The 20700-nt window shown below is 33.2% G+C and overlaps 1 protein-coding gene and 1 long non-coding RNA gene across 3 annotated transcripts; one reads left to right on the forward strand and one right to left on the reverse strand.

Annotated features, from left to right (window-relative positions):
• Positions 1-4641: 4641 nt before the first annotated feature.
• On the reverse strand, positions 4642-7148 carry LOC114321712 (uncharacterized). Of its 2 annotated transcripts, XR_014329312.1 has the most exons (4): positions 6040-7148; positions 5697-5811; positions 5249-5452; positions 4642-5009 (listed from the first exon to the last, which is right to left on the reverse strand). It is a non-coding gene; the product is annotated as an uncharacterized LOC114321712 (long non-coding RNA). The 2 variants fall into 2 exon arrangements; XR_003650394.2 differs by lacking the exon at positions 5697-5811 and having other exon boundaries at positions 4645-5009; positions 6040-7147.
• A 2847-nt stretch (positions 7149-9995) lies between these two features.
• LOC145791300 (G-type lectin S-receptor-like serine/threonine-protein kinase SD3-1) lies at positions 9996-19553 on the forward strand. Its single transcript, XM_082871649.1, has 4 exons — positions 9996-10154; positions 11229-12727; positions 15122-15129; positions 18563-19553. Exons 1-4 carry the CDS (start codon positions 9996-9998, stop codon positions 19300-19302), a joined length of 2406 nt encoding a protein of 801 aa, XP_082727775.1. The 3' UTR covers positions 19303-19553.
• The last annotated feature ends 1147 nt before the right edge of the window (positions 19554-20700 follow it).

Genomic DNA, 20700 nt, shown 5'->3' on the forward strand with positions numbered 1-20700 from the left:
AATCTTTCAGTGACACTTTAATGTCATGGTAGGCACTATTCGTGACGCTATCAAATGCCATTCATGACGATAATTCGTTGTAGAACAATTTGATCCGCTCTTGCAGAGACTCGAACCGCCAACCTTCCGTACCATAAACCTTATACACCACACTCTTCCCACTACACCTCTATAGCACCACATGATTATATATGTAACATATATTATTTATATAGTACATACATTCATATTAATATAAAAGTATATGTATAAACATAATTATTTTATTGAACATAATTTATGTAAAATAAACTATTTACTACCAAAATAAAAAAAAGACCACTTTTGGCGACTAAAAATATTTTTTTGTCGCCAATTCTATACTTTTGGCTACTAATTGTTTTTTAGTTGCTAAAAACCTTAACTTTTGTCGACCAAAATCGAATTTGGTCGCCGAAGATGCACTTTCAGCTTCCAAAATTTTGGTTACCAAAAAATTTTATTCCCGCCTTAGGATTTTAGTTCTCCCGCGCTAAAAATGACCACTTTTGGTGACTAAACTTATTTTTTAGTCGCCAATTGTAGACTTTTGGCTCTAAATTTTTTTTGGCACCAAAAAGCTTTACTTTTGGCTACTAAAATTTTTTTAGTCAGTAAAACCCATAGAATCAGCGACCAAACTTATTTTTAGTCGCCAATTATAGACTTTTGGCTACTAAATTTTTTTAGTCGCCAAAAAGCTTTACTTTGGGCTACTAAAAATTTTTTAGTCACTAAAACCCATATAATCAGCGATCAAACTTAGTTTTAGTCGCCAATTGTAGACTTTTACTAAAATTGTTTAGTCGCCAAAAAGTTTTACTTTTGGCAACTAATGCTGTTTTGGTCGCTGAAAGCAATACTTTCAGCGACCAAATTTTTTTGGTCAGGAAATTTAGTCGCCGAATATACTTTTTCCTGTAGTGTATATTGAGTTTAATTCATTTATTTTTAATCATTTACTGCATTTTAAAAATTTAGAAAATATATTGGCATTTTTTTATTTTTTCAAAAATGTCATTGTAAGCTTGGAAAGTTTTTGGCTTAGTGGCATTTCTCAAAATGCTATAAAATATTTGTTTATGACACTTTTCACCTAAGTGCCATAAAAAGTAATTTACACCTATCTAGTGTCTTGACATTTTTTAAAAAATGCCATTGCAAATATTCATAAAAAGTTTTTGTAGTGACATTTTTTTTTGTAGTGAAGTGACACTTTTTTTTTTAATTGAAATGCCACTAGAGCCTTGTATGTTTTTGGCTCTATGACATTTTTCTAAAAAATGCCACCAAATATTCTTTTTGTGACATTTTTTAAGAACATGCCATTGGTATGGTGTCACTAAAATATGTTTTTTGTTGTAGTGTTGTGACACTTATTCATTGAAATGTCATTAAAGCCTTTTATGTTTGTCGTTTTGTGGCATTTTTCAAAAACGTGCCACTAAATATCATTTTTGTGTCATTTTCTAAAAATATGCCACTAGTGTAGTGCCACTAAAGTATGTTTTTGTTGTAGTTTTGTGACACTTGTTCATTGAAATGTCACTAGAGCCTTTTATGTTTGTCGTTTTGTGGCATTTTTAAAAAACGTGCCACTAAATATCATATTTTGTGACATTTTCTAAAAATATGCCACTAGTGTAGTGCCACTAAAGTATGTTTTTGTTGTAGTGTTTTGTTTTTTTTTTTTTTGAAAAATTCCCAAACCTTCTGAAGTTTTTTTCTATTTCAAAAAGTTTTGCAATTTATATATATATATATATATATATGTCTTTGTCTATATCTATAACTTGTTCATTGATTCGTTGATAATTTGTGGAAAACATCATCTACAATAACAAAAATTAATTTAGTCTCGCCGTTTGAGTTGCAAAGAAAAAGAAGAACTCCTTACCTTAGATCTGTTGAAGCCGAACAATAAAGATCTGAAACAACATAGATATGATGGTTAAGAGATCACTGCCGTTTGATTGTTGCTGTTGTGATGAATGTTGTTGATGAGATTTGTAATGGGTCAACAGATAGTGGAGAGATAAAATGACTCAAATAGATAGTGGATTCATTAACAGATATTTTTTGCAAATAGAAAAAAATTGAGCAGATAAGTTTTTGAATTGTGTATATGATCTATTAAAATAAGTTAAACATGAGAATTTCAACAGATAGAGAAAAAATAGATGTGTAAAAATTCAACAGATAGTAAAAATTTAAACAGATAGGGTAAAAAAATTAAACAGAAAAAATTTAAACAGATAGATATAAAGTTGAGCAGATAGGTAAAAAATTTGAATAGATAGTCAACAAAAAATCAAATAAATAAAAAAAATCAAGGGGTAAAATTAAAAACAAAATGTCTTATAAAACTTCTGACCAAATTATTTCACAAAGCGTAAACTTCTCATTAATAAAAAAATATATATTGAACCTAATGCCTTAAACACTCTCTAAATTAGATTTATCACTAATTTTTTCCAACATTTTTTTGGTCAATGGCGCAAATTGTGGCAAATGAATGGGCTAGGTGCTGACCTAGGTTCCTCCAGACATTCCAAAAATGTTGTCAATAAAGTTGACTATATGTAATGTATAAAATGTTTTATTTAATTAATTATCCGTTATATCTAGACACGTTCCTATATAAGTATACTAGCGTATGCCCGTGCCTGAAGGTACGGTATAAATAATGTTATGATTAAAATACAGTTGTAATTAATACGTATTATATTAAAATTTATTATGAATTCTGTAATTTTTTTGACAAAAATATTGAAAAAATATAAAGAAATACTATTCTTTTTAAAAAATTGTAACAATTTTACTTGTATCATAAGTTTTATAAAACTCAAATAAAGTAACAACAAAATAACTTAAAACTTCGGTGATGCAGCTCACAGAGAAGCACCGAAATACTCCCACTGTCGGCAAACAAATAATTATTCTATTGTTTATACCCATTGATATATATAATACTACCAAATAAATAATTATCATGTTGTTTAAAATTTCAATTTAGTAGTTTGTCCAACAAACAATAAAAGCTAAATAAATTAAGATTTTAAAAATAAAAATAATAATAAATACAATATTTTGATTTCTCAAAAGTCGTGGAATTTTCTGACCTCTTCCTAATTGGTGGTGGGTCACCCAAAGATCTTTCTTTTTATTTTTCTTTTTTTTTAAATTTTTTTTATTTATTTTAGACTTCACTCTCTATTGGCTTGCTTTTTCCATTCAGCCAATCACATTCCATCCGCATGGTTTTCGTTTTGATGAACTAATTTCCAGAGTCTTTAAAGCTTACAACAACTTGAAAGTGCTCAAAAAGTTCAACTTCTATCAATATATTCTAACACCTTCAAATTTTAACACCTTCAAACTACCGATTTATCTAATAATAGATTCAAACACCTTCAGATTTTAACACCTTCAAACAACTAATTCATCTGGTAATAGATTCTAACCAGGCAAGTCCCCAGGGTTGGTTTGGAGGTTTAAAAATGTATATCCGTGTCTGAATTAATTATAAGATTAAAATATAATTAAATTTAAAAGTATTGATTTAAAATGTAATTTATCAAATTTATTGATTTTGAAATGAATTTTGTAAAAATAACCAAACATAAATACACCCCAATAAAATTAAAATAAAAATTAAAAAATATAATTTATTATAAGAATTTGAAGTCAAAATTCTATTAATAAAAAAACTCTTCTTTTCACTTTTTGAACAAATCACCACTCCCATTATTTCTTCTCTTTCTCAAAATTCACTTTTGTGATCATTTTTTTAAGGTAACCCAATTTAAACCTAATTTAAATTTTGAGTTCAAATTTATCTACACACACAAAAAAAAGCATTTTCTATATAAACATGACTCATAAACTCAATTTATACTTAATTTTCATACAAATTTAAATTCTCCATTTTTTTTAACAGATCTCAATTTAAACTCCAGATTTTAACACCTTCAGATTCTAACACCTTCAGATTTTAACACCTTCAAACTACTGGTTTTTCTGGTAATAGATTCTAACACCTTCAGATTTTAACACTTTCAAACTACTGATTTATCTGGCTTCTCACAAATATATGTTAAGTATCTGAAAAACCAAAACTACTCGACATTTTTTTATTTTTTAATAAAAATAAATAAATTGTTAATATAAACACAATTATTTAAACAATAACAATCCTGTAGCATTATTCTTTAAACAATTCTGTGCAATTATTTAACTAAAGCTACTTTTTCTTTTCTTCTTCTACTTCTTTTTGTTTTTGTTCTTTTTTGAGCAGATAGCTCTGTCCCTCTTTTTCCTCTACGTCTCTCTCTTCCTATTTGAATTCCATTGCTGTTCAAGGTTGAGCTTCGAATGGGAGTCATAACCCAGTTAATAAACATTACAACACATTAAAAATCACAAATCCAAACCCAAATCTTAGAAACACAAATTCAAACACAATAAAACCTTTGAGAAATCAAAACACATTTCAAAATGAAACCCATTCGAGGTAGATCAAAGAGAAATTTAAAATTCATAGTAACTTAAAAACAAACTATAAAATCATTATTATTAAAATTTATAAATTTTAACACTAATTTGTAATTTTTTTTTCCACATTTACCCTGTGCAGTTGTTTCCCCTAAGTATGATGATCAAAATGGAGCTCTTAAATAAGGTTGTTAACTTAATTTATATATATAGTGAATTTAATCATTTATTTAATAGTGAATTTATATATATAGTGAATAAATAGCAAAATTTTCAAACCAATGATGGGAAATGTATTTAAGGCATGCAAGCAGGATCATAACACCAATTGCTTAGAAACGTCCTTACAAGTAATCAACAGAAGAATGCTGATATGGTTGAGTAGAAAGGTAGGGCCCGTAGGGGGCATGTGCCCTCCTTATTGTGTTTGGGTTTGCTTCAGATAATCCAATGAACTTTATTTTACCCTCTTCCACCAACTTCTTAAGTTCCCCCATCTGCCATTCAAGAAGAAAATTTCATTCAAACATCACATACACAAAAAATTACAAATAATACTAATAAAAAAATTATTCAAACTCCAATAATACCTCCCTGTTTTTTTAAAAGAAGAATAAACCAGTAAACTTTAGGTACGGTTTCCTCTATAGGTAAACCAGTAAACTTTAAAAGAAAAATAAACCAATAAACCAGTAAACCAGTAAACTTTATCGGAAAGAAGAACCAAGACACATACGGTTTCCTCTATAGGTACTGATGTGTCAATCCGGTGTACATAGTAGAGATCAATGTAGTCCACACCAAGGCACCTCAGGCTCGCCTCGCAACAGGAGCGAACATATTCAGGGGTGCTTTTCACCACAATTTGGGTAGGTTCAATTTTGGCAATACCAAATTTTGTGGCTAATTCGATCTTTCCTTGAGGTAGCTGCTTTAGTGCCTGCACGATTCAGGATCTACTAAATGAAAAAGCACTCCCAACAACAAAAAAAAGATGTATTTTAGGAAATAGCTAACCAAAAAATAAAATTAGGCTGAAGTAGAAGTTTAGGGAGCAGTTGCATATTTAGTTAAAATCATGAATCAAAAATCACATTTGTCAACATATGGCGCATGCAAATGACCAACATTCAATGAATCATATACTTAAAAGTGAAACTTTGTACTTCACAATCCACACTTACAAACAAATTCTATTTACATTTCAAAGTACCATCCCTCCCACCACAATCCCTTCAACAGTCGACCAAGCTTATAAACAATAAGAAGTCAAAATCCAGGTGCAGAACTATTTTAGACCTGGCAAAAAAGAGATTAATGCAAGTTAAAAATGGTAGAAAAGCTGGTGGAGGAAGGCAGGGTCACACATGAATAATGAATTAAGCAACACCCTTGCTTCAGGAAGAAGAAAACATAACTCAAACATGAATAATGAATTTGAAAAAGCAGTTCAGTTTATCATTTATTAATTCACAGGAAGAGACATTGTATCTGAATCTGGTAAAAATAATAAAAAGAAGTGACAACCTGTTCCAGCGAGCTTCCTTTTGTTTTTGATGCCTCATTTACTTCAAGTGACAATGCTAGTTCCAAGGCCTTAGAAGCACAGTGTTGTAACAGCAGTTACTCTATGAATTCCCTTGGCAATTCCCTCCTCAGACAACAGAGCAAACACAGTAGATTAATCCCATTATTTACACCTTATAAGCATAAATGGATTTCCACCTTATAATTAAACACCTTAGTCCACCTCATATAATTTCCACCTCATATATTAAATGGATTTCCACACTAAAACACCTTAGTCCCTCTCATTATTTACACTTTATAAGCATAAACCAAGATTAATGGATTTCAATGGATTTCCAAAAATGGATTTCAATGGATTTCCCTCTCTGTATCAATGGATTTCCAAAAATAGTGTAATCGTATATACTCAATGCAATCAAAACACAATAATTTACCTAACATTACTAAAAAACACCTCTTCGTAATTTTTGATTTCAAAATCAAAAATTAACATGTTCACAGCCTGAATGTTAGGATTACAAACCCAGAATAAACAATGGAAATAGCTCTAAAAGAAAACCCTAAAATAACCTGTTCACCTGACAGAGAGGATTACAAACCCAAAATAAACAATGGAAAATAGCCCTAAATAACAGAAAATAGCCCTAAAACAAAACCATAAAATAACCTGTTCACAGCCCGACAGAGAAGATTGGAGAGACAGAATAAGTTTTCGAGGACTGGAGAGGCAAACACAAACAGAGAGAGAAGGGAGAGGTAAAAATCTTACCTTGGGAGCAGCGTCGGGACAGATACAGCCGAGTTCGAGAGGCAGAAGACTGGAGAGCAGCGGCAGAGGGAGGGTAGGAAAGAAGAAGAACAGAGAGGGAGATAGAGATAAAGAGGGAATGAGAGGAGAATGGGTGAGAACAGAGAGAGAGAGAGATAAAGAGGAAATAGGGAGGAGACGTGGATAGGTGGAAGGGTGAGGGAGAGAAATATTTGGGCGGGAAATACATTGATCTGAGTCATTGATATATACCCAGGTTGATATGGACCATTGGATCAAAATGTATCTCTAACATAAATTAGACATTTTCAAAAACCCTTTTCCCTTATTATATAGATATATATATATATATATATATATTTTATCTTTTTAGAGTTATATTAGCTTGTTTAGTGTTGATTTTCAAAAACAAATCCTTTTTAAAAAATTCTATTATTTATTTATTTATTTATTTATTTTCAATGAATTTTTTAAATATTTGAAGTAATTTTTAAAATTTTTTATACACTTAAAAAGTATAATATTTATAATTTTTTTTAAAAAGTCACTAAATACTAAAAATATAACAAAAAATACAAAAATTCAGCATATTTTTCATATTTTTGTGTATTTATTAATTTTTAAAAATATTTTTTCATAAATATTTTACTATTTAGATACATCTAAGTAAGATGCATCTAAAAAAATAAAAAAAAATTGATTAAAATTTTGAAAATATTCACTAAAAACAAAAAATATGAAAAATAAAAAACTCAATTTTTAGAAAATTAAAACTAAACACACTGATGTTTTTCAATATTTTTATATATCTTTTCGTAAAAAGATAAAAAATATACTTATATAAATCATTCAAACAATCTCTAACTTAAGTTAAAAAGTAAAAAAATTGAATACAATATTTTAAAATTCCAGTAAACTAACTTATTATAATTTATTTTAAATTAGGAGTATGCTTTGTACTATTCTTCCTTATAATTTATTAAACTAATTTTTAAAAGATTTAATTATATAGAACTAAGGAATTTTTTTTCGTTCTATTTTTTAATTATTAATTTTTAACTTAAAAAATTCTAATAAACATGGCCAATATACAACTGAAAATTCAAAAATTATTTTTAAAAATCCAAAACTAAAACATTTTTTCTTGTCTTTTTCCTTTAATCTATAAACAGAGGCATGTGGCTCATTTCTTTGGGGCTTTTCCCATATTAAGCCCCTTTTGCATCTTATTTTTCAAGTTAGGTCTAGTTTGGACGGATTTCTCAAACTAGGTTAAAGCGCTATTACAAATCGCGCTTTCACTGTTTGGAGCCCAAAATTTTGATGAATAGTGAAAGCGCTATTGTAAAACGCGCTTTTAATTAATAAATCGCTGTTTCAAATCGCGCTTTTAACATAAAATTTTTTTTCTAAAGAAAACGCTATTTGAAATAGCGCTTTCACTGTGTATATAATTTTTTTTTTTTTTAGAAAACGTTATTTCAAATAACGTTTCTACTGTTGACACATAAACCAAAACCAACCCACCCTCTGACATACGCACACACCCACACACACCCAACCCACACTCTGAAGCATTGAAATAATATAATTTTTATATATAATAATAATTTATAATAATAAATTATACAATTTTTATAATTTTCGTAAATATAAATCATTTTTAGGTTATGGATGGTTTGATTTATAACACGTATGTAAGGGTAAAAATTTTTATAATCAAAAATAATTTTTACAATTTTTATAATCAAAAATAATTTATAAATTACCAAAAATAATTTATAATACGTATGTATTATAAATTTTTTTATAATAATTTACAATACATATGTATTTACTTTAAATAAATTATATATAATACGTATGTATTATATATATAATTTTTATATATTTACTTTAAATAAATTATTTTTGATACGTATGTATTATATATATACTTTAAATAAATTATTAATAAATATATAATAATTATTTTATAAAATAAATTATTAATAAAATTTTATAACACGTATGTATTATAAAATTTTTTATAATAATTTATAATACGTATGTATTATTTATATCTTTACATTTTTTATTTAAAATTTTTTACAGTAAACCCATCTTCATATTTTATAATACGTATGTATTATTCAAAAATAATTTATAAAAATTTATAATTAATACATATGTAAATAATTTAATACGTATCTTCACATTTACATTTACAGTAAACCCATCTTCACATTTACATACGTATGGCTTAAGGGTAAAAATTTTGATAAATGATAAATCAAACCATCTATAACCTAAAATTTTTTACTCTTACATATGTATGGTTTAAATAATTTATAAAAATTATTGCCATACGTACGTAAAAATTGATTATAAAAATTGCAGAAATTATTTATAAATTGATTATAATCTTTATAAATTATTTAAAAATATATAATAAATAATTATTAATAAAAATTATAATCAATTTATTTTATAAAGTAATCAATTTATTTTACAATCAATAATTTTTATTAATAATTTATTTTATAAAATAATTATTATATATTTATTAATAATTTATTTAAAGTAAATATATAAAAATTATATATATAATACATACATATTATATATAATTTATTTAAAGTAAATACATACGTATTATAAATTATTATAACAATTTTTATAATACATACGTATTATAAATTATTTTTGGTAATTTATAAATTATTTTTGATTATAAAAATTGTAAAAATTATTTTTGATTATAAAAATTTTTACCCTTACATACGTGTTATAAATCAAACCATCCATAACCTAAAAATAATTTATATTTATGAAAATTATAAAAATTATATATAAAAATTATATTATTTCAATGCTTAGTGTGGGTTGGGTGTGTGTGGGTGTGTGCGTATGTCAGAGGGTGGGTTGGTTTTGGTTTATGTTTCAACAGTAGAAACGTTATTTGAAATAACGTTTTTTGAAAAAAAATAAAATAAATTATATGCACAGTAAAAGCGCTATTTCAAATAGCGTTTTCTTTAAAAAAAATTTTATATTAAAAATGCGATTTAAAATAACAATTTATTAATTAAAAACGTATTTTACAATAGCGCTTTCACTATTCATCAAATTTTGAACTCCAAACAGTGAAAATACGATTTGTAACAACACTTTAGCTTAGTTTGAAAATTCTGTCGAAACTAGGATGCAAAAGAGCTTAGTTTGGGAAAAGCCCCATTTCTTTACACACAGTCGCTCAGACTTGGACTTTCTCTCTCTTCTATCCGGCGACTCTCCGTCAGCTTCTCCGGCGACATTGACTCCATTTTTGCAAATGGGTTCAACTCATGCTCTTGTCTTGGTGGTGAGTCCAAACCCTTTTTAATATTATCACTACACAGCTCAGCTTTTCAAGTAATTTAGTGTCACTTGATTGATCTCAAAATGTACCTTGTTTAGTGCATCAAATTTACCTTTTCATTCTAGGGTTTCACTTTCACTCTCCTCTTTAACTTGCTAGGACTACTTCAGCAGGGTTTCAATGCATTCTATCAATTTCTATATATATAGTCCTTATCTACATACTTAATTGTGTGTATATGTATAAATACGCTATAATGGCTTTTTGGGTTTTGGCCCTTTAATCTTTGTCTTGCTGTAAGTTATTGCTATCAGTCTCACTTTTGAGCTCTGAAAGTGTTTGCATTATGTATATGCTAAATAATAATAATAATAATAAATAAATAAATAAAAAACCCCTAAATTGGGCCCCTTTTCTGCCCAAAGTTTCAATTCAAAACCCAATCAATGCATACAATATGTTTGTTTTCTAGATTAATTACAAGTTTTTATTGCTTTACAGTTAGTTTCTGATGGTCCAGTTTTGAATTGTTTAGGTCAATATGCTTCCTGATTCAATTGTCATTCATCCATTTCTTGTTTGCTCACATGCTTAATTTCTTGTAGGTACTTGGTGGCTTCTTGAATTTATAGGGCTTTGAAAGTCTTTTCAGGTATCAAACTCTGCATTAATTGTTCTACATTTTCAATTATTCACACATTATCATATGTATATTTATATGTTCTTCATGTTGATCATGTTGAATTTTTTTGTAAGCTTCTCTTAAAACCTTACAGACTAGTAGATTTTCAACTGGTATTGGTTAGAAATTGTGAAAATGTGGCTCAATTACTTCAATAGCCAGTGAAAATTTATCGGCACTAGACTTGTCGTTGTCTTTGATTTCTTGTTGCTTTTGTTCACAATCTTCTTTAGAATTGCTTGGTCTTGAAAAGCATCAAGAGTTGTTAAACTAGCTGCCTGTTTTGATCTATTTGTTTCTGGAAAACCAAGATTCAATAACTCTGCTATCCACTGTCAACAATGCAGATACTAGAGGCTGCTCCTACTCTTACGTCTCTTAATCTGCATCTCTAGGCATATTCGAATGTGTTTGTCCAAGAGAGAATACTCTTGATTTTTGTCGGGTTCTTGCTTTGTTCAGCTGTTGTCTCTCAAATTCCCTTGGGTTCAAAACTTTCAGTAGTAGAAAACAATCATTGGTCCTCCTCCAATGGGAATTTTGCAATTGGATTCTTTAATCATTCGGATCAGTACAGTATTGGGATCCATTTCAATTCAAACTCTATCCCAATTGGTCAACAAACTGTGGTTTGGGTTGCCGGAGCTGACCTTACAGTGGGCGACAAGTCTTACTTCCAGCTGACCCAAAATGGAGAACTAGTTTTGTTTGATTCCACCAGGGGATTCGTTGTTTGGACAAGCAAAACTACCAATTCATCGGTTGCTTCAGCAGTTCTTCTTGACAGTGGCAATCTCATTCTTCTCAACAGAAAGCAAGATATCGTTTGGCAAAGCTTCGACACCCCAACAGACACGATCCTCCCGGGTCAGAATTTATCTATTTCCCAATCACTTCGAGCTGCTAGCAGGAATTCCATGTCGAGTTACTACAGTCTTCGTATGGACATTTCAGGTCATTTGCAACTCCGGTGGGAAAGTCATGTTGTCTACTGGACCAGTGGAAATGGAATCCATTCTCAATCAATTCTCCGAGCCATTCTCAACTCTGATGGAATCTTGCAGCCTCTTGACCAAAGATCCAAACTTGTTTGGTCTGTGTTTGGAGAAGATCACAATGATTCAAATGTGAAACTCCGGTTTCTTAGGCTAGATGTTGATGGAAATCTTCGGCTATACTCATGGCTCGATGTTCTTAGGTCATGGAGACCGGTTTGGCAAGCTGTTGAGAATCAGTGTAAAGTTTTTGCAACGTGTGGCCTCTCTGGCATATGCGTCTTCAATGCATCAAGCTTCCCTGTATGCAAATGCCCGTTTTCATCAACAACCGAGTCTAACTCAAAATGTTTGGTTCCATATGGACAGGACTGTAAATCCGGTTTCATAATGACTAGATACAATCACACCTTCCTATATGGAATTTACCCACCAAACGAAACAATTGCGCAAACTAGTTTGCAACAATGCAAGAGTTTGTGTGAAAAAGACCCGCTTTGCACTTCTGTGACCTTCGTGAATGATGGGACTGCACAATGCCAAATCACAAAAACTCAGTACATCACTGGTCAATCAGACCCATCTTTAAGTTCAATATCTTTCGTTAAGAAGTGCTCCGATCCAATTGCTGCTTTACCCATATCCCCTGTACATGATACTTCACCGAATTGCATTCCTTGTCTAATTGGAGTGGCTTCGTGCACAATTGTCGTGTTTTTTCTATTTCAACTTGGAATTGGATTCTGCATCTACAAGCGAAGGAAGTATATCAGGACGAAAGCTGCTTTAGCTTACACGGGCCCTAACTCAAACGGTTTGATCACATTATCCTATGCTGAAATCAAAGACCTTACGGGGAATTTCAAGCACCGAATTGGGCCAAATATATTCGAAGGCATGTGTTAGGTTTTATTTCTTGGCAATCCCGTTTGACAAAACTCCTTTGAGTTGTAATTTTATTCGCATTTTTATTTCAGTGAGGCTATGAGTTGTTAGATGCGAATCCAACCCGAATCAAGCATTTCAGAGAAATTTGTGATGATAAAGCTTTCAAGATTGCCACTTCGCTGATTATGACGGGGATCGAGCTGCCCGGTCAGCTCGCGGGGGTCGAGGGGGCAGCGCCCCTTGGCGGGTCCGGGGCAGCGCCACGGCGGGGTCGAGGGGCAGCGCCCCCGAAGCAAAATGCATAAATGCATTCAAAGTTGCATGTCCGATCATGTTATTTTTTTTCCAGTTTTTCCATTTTTGGCTTTCCCGCTCGAGCGGGGAAAGGGACGCTCGAGCGGGGATTGGAAGCTCTCAGCATCTCTGCAGTCGCCTGTAAAAATACTGGAAGGTGTGATTTTACGCTCGAGCGGATTCTCCTACGCTCGAGCGCATCTCAGTTTATTCGCACGCAGTTTTTGGTCAGTCCGCTCGAGCGGGCTGTGTTGAGCTCGAGCGGAGATCGCGGGACAGATTCTATAAATTCGCGTATTGGGTCAGATTTTTGGGATAACTTCTCCAGATCTTCTTTTTGGTTTCTAGGGTTTATATCTGGGGATACTTTGGGAGTTTTCTTTGATGTTTTTATTGAGTATTCAGCTCATGATCTAAAGAGAGTACATCAAAGGTTTGTTTGTTATACACAAAAGAGAGAGTTATTCTTCAGTTGTGGATTCTGAGGAATTCGAGCCTGAAGCTTTGGTGGAATCCGGAGTGGCTCATCAGAAAGACAATTCCGTGGTGAAGATGGGGTTGGAAGAGGCACATAGAGGTTGGTTCAATTAGGCGTTGTGGATTCGCTAGGTAATTGAGAGTATACCTGTGTAATTCCTTTAATTCTTCTTAGTGGATTGTTCTTGTGGCTGTTGCCCGTGGTTTTTTGATCACAGTTGGAGGTGTCCAATTGTGGTTTTTTCCACGTTAAATCACTGTGTCTCTTTGTCTTGATTGTTTGATTGTTTGATTGGGATTGTTATATTCTGCTTAAAATTGATACATAATCACAAATCAACATCTAGGGGATTTCTAGATTTTTCAATTGGTATCAGAGCAGGTCGTTCTATTTTTTTTTAAAAAAATATTTTCTTTTAGAACGAGATCTTGTTTGATTTGTGATAATGGATACAATTCGTGAAGGAAATTCTATGGTTCGACCACCCCTACTTGACGGATCCAATTATCCTTTTTGGAAAGCTCGGATGAGATCTTTTTTAAAATCTATTGATGAAAAAGTTTGGCAATCCGTCATGAATGGGTGGACTGAACCAACAATTACTGTTGATGGAGTTACAATCCCCAAACCAATTGATCAGTGGGACACAACTGATTACCAAAATAGTAGCTGGAATAGTAAAGCTATCAATTCTCTCTTTTGCGCTGTCACACCTGAAGAATTTAGTCGTATTTGTAATTGTGAAGTCGCAAAAGAGGCTTGGGATATCTTACAAACTATTCATGAGGGCACTCCTTCTGTTAAACGCTCAAAACTTCAAAGGCTCACATCTAGTTTCGAAAACCTTTCAATGAAAGATAGTGAGACCTTTGATGAATTTTATGCGAAGTTGAGTGACATTGTAAATTCCAGCTTCAATTTAGGTGAAAAAATTCCAAAATCCAAAGTTGTGGGAAAAATTTTGAGATCCTTGCCCGATCGGTTCCAACCAAAAGTTACGGCTATTGAGGAGGCTCAAGATGTTGACAACCTCAAGCTGGATCAGTTGGTTGGAAATCTCCAAACTTATGAGGCACACAGGAATTTCAAACAGAAACAAAAAGATATTGCTTTTAGTAGTGCTCATAAAGTTAGAGAGAATTCTGATGAGGATTGTGATATAGATTCCAAGATTATGGCTGCTTTTGTTAAACAATTTAAAAAATCTTTTTTGAAAAAGAATCCTAATCTTTTGGAATCTACTCATTCTCATAAATCTAAAGGCAAAGATAAACTCAAAATTAATTCTATAGCCAAGAAGGAGAAAGGAAAGATACAAGGAAACTTTGAAAGACTCCAATGCTATGAGTGCCAAGGATTTGGCCATTTTGCTCAAGAATGCCCCACTCGTTTGAAGAAGAAGAAAGCCCTTGCCATCACTTGGGATGATGAATCTGAATCTGATGAAGATGAAAGTGACAATGAAGGTCAAGGCGAAGAGGGTCATAAACAATTTCTTGCTTTCATGGCGGCTTCTGAAGCTGAAGGACAAACAGATTCTCCAAAGAGGTCAGTTGAGAATATCACTGATGATGAATCCTTGGAGAGCGATCATGAAGAGCTTGAGCAAGCTTATGAAAAGTTGTATAAGGAGTCTCTTAAGTTATTCAAATTGAATGACAAACTCACAAAGAAACTCAAAGCATGTGAAAGTGAGAATGTCAAACTTAAGGAAGAAATTTCCGAGGCCAGGATTAATGCCATCAAGGCAGCTGATGATCAACAAGTTCTTTGTGCAAAACTGTTGACTTGTGAGACGGAGAGGAATGAGTTACTGCAAACCCATGTCATGTATGAAGAAAAGATTGAATCTCTCGAGATGTCACAAGTTGCTTTGGAAGAACTAATGGTCAAGAAAGAGGAAGAGCTCAAGTGTGCTATGGCTACCATTGGTCTTTGGAACAAAGGATCAAAGACTTTGGAGGATATCATTGGGTCTCAACAAATGAGTTGTGACAAGAGTGGCATTGGCTTTGGTGGTAAGAAAGAGCAAAAACAGATTGCTTCCTCATCTTATGATACAAGAACTCAAGGAAAGGGAGGACAAAAGATTCAACAAGATGAAAGACTTCTCAAACTCCTTAGAGTTGGTAAGGTAAAAGAAAAGAAGGTACACCCTGTTTTTATTTGTCATCATTGTGGTATGCATGGTCATATTCGCCCTTATTGTTATAAGTTGCATGGGAGAGTGCCTCAAAAGGGTAGAAATTCGATTTACATGTCTAGGCGGAATACCAAGATTCATGCGGGTGTTCACTACACCACGACACTTACCAAGACCGCTAGACCTGATTTTGTCAAGACCAAAAAGATTTGGGTGAGAAAAGTTGACTTGTGTTAATTTGTTTGGTCGTTTTAGTTTATAGGTTTTTGTGTGTTTTTTTTTTCGGGTCTTTTAATGTGTGCTTGTTTGTTTTTTGTCTTGCTTTGGTTAAGAAAAAAATTGAAAAAAAAAAAAAAAAGAAAAATTCCAAAAAGATTTTCTTAGTATAGTTTTGCAAGCTTGAAATTTTTGAGTGGTCCTTGGTACATATTGGAATTGATGAGAAAATCCATTACATGTTAATATGTGTGTGCTTTCTGTGATCATTACTCATTTTGGAGTGTGTGTTTTTTGATTAGTATGTCTCATTCTGTACACATTCTTGGATTAGCAAATTCTGGAGTCTTCCGCCCTAGTGATTATTTTTTTTCTATGGACTTCTGTCATTGATCTTTTGTGTTTCTAAAGGAATTGACCTATACTAGCATATCATGGGTGATGTTGAGTCTCTTAACCACCTACCATCTTTTTTGCACCTCCATGGCTTTCCCCTCTATTCTTTGCAGTCCAGCCATGAGGAAAAGGCTACCTCAGAGTCACCAACCAGGCCATCATTATTATATCCATGCTTCTCTGGTTCGGTTTCCATACTCTTGAGCGTGTCAGCCACCAATGATTGTGCAAAAGAAAAAGAAAAAGAAAGAGAAGAAGACAAAATATACAAAAGAAAGAAAAAAATGTGCAAAAGAAAGAAAAAAAAAAGAAAAAAAAAGAAAAAAAGATTCATTGATTGAGGGGGAGCCTCCGCCTTTACTCACCAAATACCCCTTGATTCCTAGTGGTTTGACTTTCCTTTGTCGTGCTTAAGATTCTCTTGTCGGAGGTCCAGCTTTCATATCACTACTAGGATTGAATCTAGTGTTTGTCGAACTCCAAGCGTCACACACACACTTTTTATCATGGGATCTATGCTTTTCACATAATGCATCACTTTCTTGCATGAGGAATCTTCTACAGACTGTGCACATTGTGTTTTCTTGTAATGGTGCTTCTTGGATAATCTTATGTGTTTTAAGGTACTAATCTGAAATTCCTTACTTGCTCCACCATATTATTTTTATCATTCTCTTCTTGTTCACTGTTTTTCAGTGTTTGTGGTTGCTTTTAGTGAGGGGGAGTTTGGTTCATCTTGATTTGGGTGTGTAAGTGAGTTTGGTTTTTCATTGCAAGAGTTGTTTAGCATGAACACTTTGTTATGTCTGATAAGGGAGATTGGCTATATGTTTTGCATGTTGCTATACACTATTTGCCCTTCTTGTATGTTCATGGTTTTTACATCGTCATATCATTGCTTGTGGGGTTTATGATCTTGCTTTTGTTGTTTGAGAGTTGTTGTTCATGAGTCTTAGTTTTCATCTATTCATGTTTTCCATCTCATGTTTCAAGATAATCGTGTCATATGTCTATTGCTTTTTCATATACTATTGTGGGACTAATAGTTGTTTTGGAGATTGTGGCACTAATAACTATTTTGCAGATCAAGACCTTGAAAAAAGAAGTTGGCTTTTGTTGGCTGTAATGGGTTGGGGTGTTTAGGATTTTATTTGTTAGGTGTGTTTTGTCACGGCATTGCCAAAGGGGGAGATTGTTAGGTTTTATTTCTTGGCAATCCCGTTTGACAAAACTCCTTTGAGTTGTAATTTTATTCGCATTTTTATTTCAGTGAGGCTATGAGTTGTTAGATGCGAATCCAACCCGAATCAAGCATTTCAGAGAAATTTGTGATGATAAAGCTTTCAAGATTGCCACTTCGCTGATTATGACGGGGATCGAGCTGCCCGGTCAGCTCGCGGGGGTCGAGGGGGCAGCGCCCCTTGGCGGGTCCGGGGCAGCGCCACGGCGGGGTCGAGGGGCAGCGCCCCCGAAGCAAAATGCATAAATGCATTCAAAGTTGCATGTCCGATCATGTTATTTTTTTTCCAGTTTTTCCATTTTTGGCTTTCCCGCTCGAGCGGGGAAAGGGACGCTCGAGCGGGGATTGGAAGCTCTCAGCATCTCTGCAGTCGCCTGTAAAAATACTGGAAGGTGTGATTTTACGCTCGAGCGGATTCTCCTACGCTCGAGCGCATCTCAGTTTATTCGCACGCAGTTTTTGGTCAGTCCGCTCGAGCGGGCTGTGTTGAGCTCGAGCGGAGATCGCGGGACAGATTCTATAAATTCGCGTATTGGGTCAGATTTTTGGGATAACTTCTCCAGATCTTCTTTTTGGTTTCTAGGGTTTATATCTGGGGATACTTTGGGAGTTTTCTTTGATGTTTTTATTGAGTATTCAGCTCATGATCTAAAGAGAGTACATCAAAGGTTTGTTTGTTATACACAAAAGAGAGAGTTATTCTTCAGTTGTGGATTCTGAGGAATTCGAGCCTGAAGCTTTGGTGGAATCCGGAGTGGCTCATCAGAAAGACAATTCCGTGGTGAAGATGGGGTTGGAAGAGGCACATAGAGGTTGGTTCAATTAGGCGTTGTGGATTCGCTAGGTAATTGAGAGTATACCTGTGTAATTCCTTTAATTCTTCTTAGTGGATTGTTCTTGTGGCTGTTGCCCGTGGTTTTTTGATCACAGTTGGAGGTGTCCAATTGTGGTTTTTTCCACGTTAAATCACTGTGTCTCTTTGTCTTGATTGTTTGATTGTTTGATTGTGATTGTTATATTCTGCTTAAAATTGATACATAATCACAAATCAACATCTAGGGGATTTCTAGATTTTTCAGATAACCAGCTCGTTGCAGTCAAAGAACTGAAAGCGGGCATTGAAGAAAGGATGTTCCGTTGCATTGTTTCAAAAATAGGAACTATTTATCACAAAAGCCTTGTAAAGCTGGAGGGCTACTGTTGTGAGTCGAATCATAGATTTTTGGTGTACGAGTTTGCCAAGAATGGCTCACTCAGACAATGCATAGAAAACTGTAAGGCGTGCAAGAGGCTGACATGGAGAAAGAGAATGGAGATCTGTGTAACTGTGGCGAGGGCCATTTCATACTTGCACACACAGTGCAGGGAGTTTGTAAGTCATGGAAATCTAAAATGTGAAAACGTGGTTTTGGATGAAAACTTCGACGCCAAGGTGAGTGAATTTGGGTTGGCATTTGACAATGGTGGAGCAGCAGATGAGGATGTGAAAGATTTTGGCAAGATGGTGGTGGAATTGGTGAGTGGGTGTCGAGAAGCTGACAATGTTTGCTATTGGGCTTATGAGAAGTGGGTAAAAGGAGAGGCGGAGAGTATAGTCGATGGAAGAATAGAAGGCATGAAGGATTTGGAAGAGTTGGAGCGAGCACTGAGAATTGCTTTTTGGTGTTTGCAAATTGATGGGCAAACAAGGCCTTCCATAGGGGAGGTTATTAAGGTTTTAGAAGGAACTTTGACTGTTGATCCCCCACCACCTCCTTTCATTTGCCGGAGGCCCCGAGAGGAGGAAGAAGAGTTATCAGAATCTGGACCAGAGCTTTAGAACACAAAGAAGGTATGGAGATTTATTTCCTTTTATCTCATTTTCTCACTCTCTCTTTGTATAGCGGAGCTAACTGCACGGTGGGAACAGCTTGAAGTCATGTAGCAATGGCTATGAATTTTGGCCCCATCTTGAAAGCTTGTCACATTTGGTAGATGTAATATAGATTTTTGTTTTTGGGAAGTGATTGAATCTTTTGATGTTGGTATTTGAATACAAGATTGAGGGTGTGTACCATACCATTGCCCATATATGATGCCTTATATTTCACCAACTTTAATTTCTTGCTTAAATTGTTTTTTTGGGTTCTTTGGGGGGGGGGGGGATGGGAGCAAGGATCCTCTCCTTGGCTCCTTACTTGGTGGGTCATTGGGCCCAATTTCGATGATCTAAACTGTTCACATTTTAGGATTTGTCATGTATATCATATCTGTAAAAAATCAAGTTAATCGAATACCGGAAGAACCAAAAAGAGGATCCTTGCTCATGGCATGGAGGGTACCCTTTGTGAGTATGTGCATCTCTGTGTTGTGGTGTAAGAAGTGATGTGTATAGTTTGTGTGTGTGTGTGTGAGAGAGAGAGAGAGAGAGAGAGAGAGAGAGAGAGAGAGAGAGAGAGAGAGAGAGAGAGAGAGAGAGAGAGAGAGAGAGAGAGAGAGAGAGGGGTGTTTTGAGTGGGATATTGAAAAGCCATGATAACTGTGGCTACATAATGTCATAATATTTGATTTTTTTTTTTTAAAAAAAAAAAGAAGAAAAGAAAAGAAAAAAAAGATGACCAATATAATTTTAAAAATAGGGCAAATTACATCTCTATAGTTTGCTCCTTGTATCATTTTGATCTTTTTATTTTCAATTAGTTCAATTTTGATTCTTAATTTTAAAATTTATACTAATTTAGTCCATTTGATAATGCCGTTAGTGTTTTTAACGAAAAATAATTGTTGAATTAATTGAGATTAATTAACTAAATTTATTAAATTTATAATTTTACTTTAAAAAAAATTATATAACATGTCACTTATATGCATATTTTTCATTAAAAAATCTTAAAAGTTATAATCAATTAAATCAAATTGAAATAAAATTATAAATTTAAGTCAATATCCAATCAATTAAAATTGTAAGAGCTAAAATGAAATAAAGACCAAATTATAAGGACGACTATCACAATTTGCCTTTAAAAATAAATAATTCATTTTTTTATAACATATATGATAAAATTATGTAATTATGCTAGTCGAATCAATTTAGATGATCAACCGATTAAGCCCAGTAAGATAAACGGTTCAAATATTCATGAGCCTAAGGGCCAGATTGGACCTCTCCAGTCCACACTTCCTGTCCATACCCGGACCAGAGAGACGCCCAAAGCTTAATTATTTGAAATAAAAATCA

The sequence above is a fragment of the Camellia sinensis genome, chromosome 5, assembly GCF_055761805.1.
Source record: "Camellia sinensis isolate YWXY chromosome 5, ASM5576180v1, whole genome shotgun sequence".
Lineage (NCBI taxonomy): Eukaryota > Viridiplantae > Streptophyta > Magnoliopsida > Ericales > Theaceae > Camellia > Camellia sinensis.

What these genes read in the sequence shown, in the direction of transcription:
- LOC145791300 (XM_082871649.1), top strand. Translation starts at nt 9,996, where the DNA reads ATGCAAAAGAGCTTAGTTTGGGAAAAGCCCCATTTCTTTACACACAGT. An exon ending in CTCATGCTCTTGTCTTGGTG is followed by an intron (nt 10,155 to 11,228) that starts GTGAGTCCAAAC and finishes CTGCATCTCTAG; the next exon opens with GCATATTCGAATGTGTTTGT.